This window comes from Branchiostoma floridae, chromosome 14 (genome assembly GCF_000003815.2).
Source record: "Branchiostoma floridae strain S238N-H82 chromosome 14, Bfl_VNyyK, whole genome shotgun sequence".
In the NCBI taxonomy this organism is placed as follows: Eukaryota; Metazoa; Chordata; class Leptocardii; order Amphioxiformes; family Branchiostomatidae; genus Branchiostoma; species Branchiostoma floridae.
In genome coordinates this window covers 19,659,621-19,666,655 of record NC_049992.1, presented here as the reverse complement: position 1 = coordinate 19,666,655, position 7,035 = coordinate 19,659,621, and the positions used below count along the sequence as shown (strand labels likewise).

At 43.1% G+C, this 7,035-nt stretch overlaps 2 protein-coding genes across 2 annotated transcripts in view; both read right to left on the bottom strand.

The window, feature by feature from the left end:
* Window positions 1-1,058: 1,058 nt before the first annotated feature.
* On the bottom strand, window positions 1,059-5,476 carry LOC118430217. The gene is made up of 6 exons (XM_035840926.1): window positions 5,433-5,476; window positions 5,238-5,375; window positions 4,683-4,717; window positions 4,078-4,250; window positions 2,498-3,565; window positions 1,059-2,081 (listed from the first exon to the last, which is right to left on the bottom strand). Exons 1-6 carry the CDS (start codon window positions 5,474-5,476, stop codon window positions 1,854-1,856), a joined length of 1,686 nt encoding a protein of 561 aa, XP_035696819.1. The 3' UTR covers window positions 1,059-1,853.
* Window positions 5,477-6,220: 744 nt separating this feature from the next.
* Window positions 6,221-7,035, bottom strand: part of LOC118430492 (activated Cdc42 kinase-like) — a 29,898-nt gene continuing 29,083 nt past the window's right edge. The window contains exons 11-12 of the mRNA XM_035841399.1: window positions 6,415-6,560; window positions 6,221-6,242 (exon numbers count right to left, since the gene is read on the bottom strand). Of these exons, the coding sequence (XP_035697292.1) occupies window positions 6,529-6,560 (32 nt within the window). The 3' untranslated portion in view covers window positions 6,221-6,242; window positions 6,415-6,528. The remainder of the gene's footprint in view (window positions 6,243-6,414; window positions 6,561-7,035) is intronic.

Here is a 7,035-nt window from a genome sequence, read left to right as displayed (position 1 = left end):
ATTAATGATATACATATACCGGGGACGGCTGTTTCTGTGTGTAATGTTCAGTACCATGGACAAATGTTTCTTTGTGTAATATTCAGTACCATGGACAGGAGTTCCTGTGTGATGTTAAGTACCACGGACAAGTGCCAAGTTTAGTACTCGTGGTGGGTACCGGTGCATCGTTTTTTTTTATTGGACCGGTCCGGAAAAACCGGACCTGAAAAAGTTCGATAGACCGGATGTTGGACCTATTAGAAAATAAACAGATTATATGATCAAGAATTCAAACATTTTGGGATCTTACAACAAGAGTGAAGTAAAGTTTATAGTCATTTCTACCAAGCAGCTTTGATGAAACCTGCTTGTTTCTACCAATTTGTACAGTCAATCGTACTTGTAAGGTAGTTAGTCTTGCAGGATTGTGTGGGAGTCAAATACTCCACCATGTATATTGCTTTATAGCGAAGTAGACTATTGTTCTGAGGATTGTCCATTCACATGTGTTCATATACTGAATCAGGTCCAGGTTCAGGTACGGATCTTGACCTGATCTCCTGGACCTTAGCCTGATTAAATCTCGCTTATAGCAGCCCGACAAACATCCGCCGGCCCCTGAAGGAAGGAGCCAGTTACAGCCCTGGACAGCGGAGTTTGTGTTCCACAGACTACCTGAATTTTCAGTACCGGTACCCACCCCTATTTAGTACCATGGCACCGTGCTTCGTTGCACCATTCGGATTATTGCACGAAATACTCTGGCAAATGGGGTGTGCAATTAAGCGGCTTCCACAGTACATTGTTTGAAAGGGCGTTTCTAGATGAACAGACCAGATGATCAAGAAGGGCTAGTTTAACCTTCGAATTCTTTCTTGAGAATTATCATTCGAACTGTTGGTAGGGTTGAAACGGTTAAGGAGCGTACCTTCTTATATGACGTCTACAGGCTCTAATTATAAAGATCGTCTTTTTTTTCTGAAGGCATATTACATGTAATTCTATTTCACGCGTCTTCATGTAGCCGGGCCTTGTAGTTTTCTGCTTATGAAAAAGAAATCATCAACACAAAAAAATAGACTGTCTCACTTTTTTCATGAGGTCAAGTTGATTTTCTTCGGTGGCAAAATACTAAAAGCCAAAAATACAACAATTGATGTAACAAACACATTGACCTGAATACGCATACATAATCGAAACAACTCTTAAGAATTCCAACTTCAGACTTCAACTGCACATGTATGGCACAATTTCGTAATTTTCGCATCTTATTACTCTTGAAAAATACCTTTCTCTTACTCTTTTCTCATCTTCTCTTATACAAACGTTTCGCAAGCATTCAATACACAAATATCCTTCATCTGTACAAGCCAACAATATATACATTGCCTCAGCACGCATTAACGTATTCTCCAGCCGTAAACCTCCGTTATTACAATCACGTGAAAAACACGTGATAGCTACGTGATAACCACGTGACCATCAGTTCCATCATGAAACATGTAAAATATAGCCTTCATTCGGTTCAACGATCCATTGGTGATCCCCTTTCCTTACCCACTGGCGCATATGTAAATCCTCCTTTAAACGCAAAATAACTTTAATCTTTTCTTTAATCCGTTCTTTTTAAAAGTTTACAATAGCCTTTTTCAGATCAATAATACTTTAAACCCCCAAACGCAGTACCTTTCATTGGAATGCACAATTCATCTCACACTTGACTTGAAATACGATTTAGATTTCCCCAACGAATTTTTCGATCGATCACACGTCCACAGCAGTAGAGGTACACAAGAAGCCAATTTTTGGTCTGACACCAATGATTGAAACACAACAACAATGATTGACAGTTTCAACGGACAGCAAACGTCCTACTGAAGTTTCCCAACAGAGTGCTTGTCCTCATCTTCTCCCAGAAGCACCCGCGCGGTCCTGTTGATGTCCCAGTTGTTTTGCTTCAGGCGCCGAAGCGCATGCGCTCTGACGTCAGGTTGGGAGTAGTCCTGGCGCGTGCGCAGCTGAAGTTTCACAAACTTGTTCGCCTGCTCCACGTTACAGTTTGTAGCTTGGAGGGCGAAGGCGCACATCTCCGGCGTAGCCTGCGGACAAACGTGAGGAAAGTTTGAATCTTTATAATATAAAAACAAACGTATTTAGTCTTTGACTTTGAATCTATTTCGATCCACAATTATCTTGACATTTCTGTTAGCTATTCTTCCTGTGGTGCTACAAATCTATGTCTTCATGCAAAGAGTAAATTTTTACGAAACACAAACAATAAGTCACGATTCTTAGTCAGGGTTCCAAGTGTACACGTGAGAAGTTCTGATGAATTCTGGTCTAATAACCAACACTAAAGTCAAATTTGCAGCCCCTTATTTGCCAACAGTTCTTTGTCTAGATATTTACAATATTACTGTGTGTTTAATAGATTTTAGACTAGTTGGCTTTAATCTACTACTTTGCCCCCACAAGACCTTACGGAGCTATAACAGCGAGAATGCTTCAAACCTACCTCATCGGGTAGAGCTCTCTTCATGAACTTGACAAGGCCGTCCTCCCCACTGCCGCTCCTCGGTCTCCGTTCCCTGTTCTCCCGCCCGAGTTTTCTCATCACCACGGTGTTTGCTCCAACCGTCTCCTGCGACTGCTCACTTTTCCTACTGTGCGACTTTTTACTTGCTTCCTCTTTTTCGTCCTTGGGGCTCGTCTTCCGCGTCACTTTTGTTGTCTCACTGGGAGAACCTTTCCCTGCCGCACGTGCCCCGTTCCTCCCACACTGACACGTTGCCATCGGCTTCTTCTCTGCTTTACCCACAGGTTTTGAGGCCTGTTTAGAAGACCCGTTACTTGTTTTGACCCTTGTTTGTGACCGTTCACTCGAAGGTGCCCTCGTTGACTTCTCAGAAGTTTCGTCTTCCTTTAAGACCAACATAGGTTTTGGAGATTGTCTTGAAGGCACATCGGTACCCGCCTTACCGATCGTTCGACTACTTAAGTGAGTCTTACTGACTCCAGTACTTTTCTTAGATGCCTGTAATTTCAGGTCCTTAGTTGTCGCTTTTGGAGACTGTCTTGGTACCTCGTTCAAGAGTTTACTACGAGCGCCATTCTTACCGCTGGCGTTCTTCTTACTTTTCAAATCTAAGACTTTGGAGGATGACGCCTTCGTCTTCTCTGGTTCAGATATATGTAACTCGGAAGGAGCGGACTCGTTTCTTTGCCTAGTTCTTGAAACAATAGGAGAGTCACTTTCCTCTGTCGCAAGAGGCGCCCGTTTGACGGTTTGACTTGTTGGACGACTTCTGGGCGGTTCGTCTACACCCAGACTCTCTAGTGTCTCAGTAGAGAAACTTGACATGACCTCGTCTAGTAACCCTTCGCACCCCAGGTCGGGCATGCGCATGAAGTACATGGTGGAAGGACGGGGGTTTAGGGAGGGAACGTCGTACGTGACGTCATCAACTGACGTCTCCTGGCCGTCTGCGTCAGCTCCGACTGCCTCAGGACGAGGCTGGGGTCTGGGTACGTCATAGTCCGGTCTGGGCGAGAGCGGCATGAGGGCGTGGTCTACATCCGGGTCCTGCAAAAGTTAGGATATTTAGACTAGAGTATTGTTTGTCATTTCTTCAAATGTTACATATACCGGCACTCAACAACTGGGCTAGATTTTGCACTAGAATTATTATCTAGATAGATAAGATAGGCTACATGTCACTGATTAAATACGGTACAGTCACTTGCGTCTTGGTAAAACGATTGTAAAATAATTGTCAATGTTCTTTGTAAAGGTGACATCTCACTGCACTTGGGAAACCGGTACGGCACTGCGGGGTTCGTTTCTGCGGCGCTGATGTGTTATTTTCTCTGATTTTTTTTTTAAATTATCGATATCTAGATATTGTGTGATACGTAAAAGTATAACTTAGAAGACAACAACATACACAAAACGTACGAAAATTCGTCCTTTATCTCTGAAATTTGTTGAGTATTTTTCGAACCCCGCATTGCCGCACCGGTGCCCCAAGTGCAGTTAGATACCACCTTAAATATGGTACGTAAGAATATATGTCAATTCTGAATTGTCTGACATACCGGTTCTCCTGGTAAGTCTGTCCCGTTCAGGTTCTCATAGTGCCGCCTGTCCTCCACTCCGCCCGCCGCACCGCCGGACTCGGGCTGGGCGGGAGGAAACTCAAACTTCACCGTCGATGTCTTCGGCTCACCACGGCTGTCTACGGACTCCGAGCGTTCTTCCTTCGGCGTATCTGATAATATGAAAAAAAAATCCAGATTTTGTCCTGCTTTCTAACAAAGTTTGCTAACCATGTACCTACATGTGCCGGCGACTGTACCAATATGCACAGGGTGCTACAAATAAATACGAAAATGTTACACATTTTGGTCCTTTCAAAGATCTGTATGACTTATAACTTTGAGTGATAGTATATCAATCTTTGCTATATCCTAATTGCTTCGTTAAATATGCACCACAACAACCCTTTATACAGAGTGTATTTGTGTATTAGTAATTTTGGCTTAAGTAAAACAGACAAATATACCATTGCAACAAAGGAATATATTAGTAAGAAATTGCAACAAAGGAATATTAGTAAGAATGCGCTTGTTCAAAATTCGCCAGGCGGAGATATTAGTAATAAACACCTTAGAGACAGGTACATAAAAATAAACTTTCTTACCGGGCTTCTCTTGAAGTGTATCTTCCTGAAGCGAACTGCAACGAGAATGTTAAGTTTTTTGTATATATAATTTCCTTTTTTTTTGATGTAGCATCCACAACAAACATAAACAAACATCCAAAAAGATAAAAGTTATTCTGCAACCTTTAGATGCAGCTAAAGGTGAAACTCATTATTTGAAATTGTCAAGAATGACCGTCTATGACTAAATCTTCAGCCAAATAGCTGAGGAACAATGCACTAAAAAGTATCCCCTAAAAGTCGTCTTCAAGTGAAAAACTTTATGCATGCACAGAAAGTCATGTCATTATACCCCTGGTACATGTAGCGAAAATCGATCGGGCGACGAGGAGGCATGACCCTAAATTACGAGGAGGCATGACCCTGACGGGAAAGGGGGGAAGTATGCCATTTCCTCGTCGGCATCAGGTCATGCCTCCTCGTAATTTAGAGCTCGTAAACTCGTCGTCCGATCGATTTTCGCTACATGTGACGGGGTTATAACCACGCCACACAGCATGTGTTTCCCTCCGCACAAAAGGAAGCGCCACCTACCAATACTGGTCTCTCTCTGCAGAGGAAGAAGCGCCCCCTCCCGAGTCCGACTGCCCGTCACCCGGCCGCCGCTTCCCGCGCATGCTCATGTAGAACTTGGACAGCGCGTTGAAGCCGTCATGCTTAGAGGATGGCCGACTGTTGTGCAATAGACTTTGATTTAGAGATGTATCAACAGAGACAGATAGCTCTTACTTGTACGTGTTCTTAGAACTTGGACAGCGCGTTGAAGCCGTCATGCTTAGAGGATGGCCGACTGTTGTGCAATAGACTTTGATTTAGAGATATATCAGCATAGAGACAGATAGATCTTACTTTTACATGTACTTAGAACTTGGACAGCGCGTTGAAGCCGTCATGCTTAGAGGATGGCCGACTGTTGTGCAATAGACTTTGATTTAGAGATGTATCAGCATAGAGACAGATAGATCTTACTTTTACATGTACTTAGAACTTGGACAGCGCGCTGAAGCCGTCATGCTTAGGAGATGGCCGACTGTTGTGCAATAGACTTTGTGATTTAGAGATGTATCAACAGAGACAGATAGCTCTTACTTTAACATGTTCTTACAAAGACATGCAGACTTCAAAACAAACAAAAGCATAGGGATAATGAGGAAACCGGTCGTTTCGCTACAGTGTCAGTTTGCTTTAGTCTTTTCGCTACTTGGTAAAAGTGAAGTCGTTTCGTTGACGTTATGCTGCAGAAATCGTTTTGCTACATGGCAAATGTCGTTTTGCTACATTTAACTAACTATCATTTGTCTAACATCTGTAGATTCATGAAGTGAACGATTTCTTATACCATAAGACTTATTAGACAAAAGGTATTCAAACGTAGAGAAACGATGTTTCCATGTAGCCAAATGACTCGCCATGTAGCGAAACATACTGTATCTGACAGACAGTGTGGTGAAACGACAGGTTACCGACATATATGGAAATAAAAAAATGCTTACGTTTCATAATGGTTCCCTTCTTTCTGTACTGTTGACGGCTGCGGTGCTATAGTGTTGACAAATATGATGTTATTAATTTTTGTACGATGAAAACTACAATCTATTGTTCCACCAAATTAATAATTATGTATATAATTCTGCAAATTAGATTAAAGTTCTAACAACAGCTCTTAAAAAAAATCAATAAAATACATTTTGAGTGTATAGTCGAATCGTACTTTTCTTCAGTTTTCTTTTCTTGTCCATCGCTGCGGCAGCTTTTTCTTGCTTCTCTGCTTCCGTTTGGAACGGTTCCGTTATCTCAGGGTCAAAGAAGCCGATCTTGTCTTCATCTAACGCGCCGAGCCAGCCATGGTTGTCACTGCGAGTAGGAAAGATACACAGTCTGTGTTACACAACCTCTTACTGTCAGAGGCTATTGTTATTGGGTGGGCTGAATACTCTCTCATAGCATCCAGGGCTGAATTGCAAGGGGCTTACAATAGGCGGGGCTAAATCGCGAGGGTCTGAAGCGAGCTGCCATGCGGCGCCACTCAGTGACCTCAAAGCGATAGTAATTTCCCCGGGTGCGGCCATGGGACTGTAGGTTTCGAACCACTCACACAGGGAAGGACTCCTACTCTTTTCGGTAAGTGTGATGTGATCTTTAACGTGCTCGACGTGTGGCTTTCCTCCAACACGGAACCTCCATTTAACGTCCTACCAGAGGGGCTAATAGGGGTTTCCCCTTAAATAAGGGTCTTACGAATGGACGGCTAGCTAGAAGCGTAATATAGGCCTACGTCACCTTTTAAACCGGGGCCTGGCCGGGCAGCCATCGGAACGAAAAGTATGATATT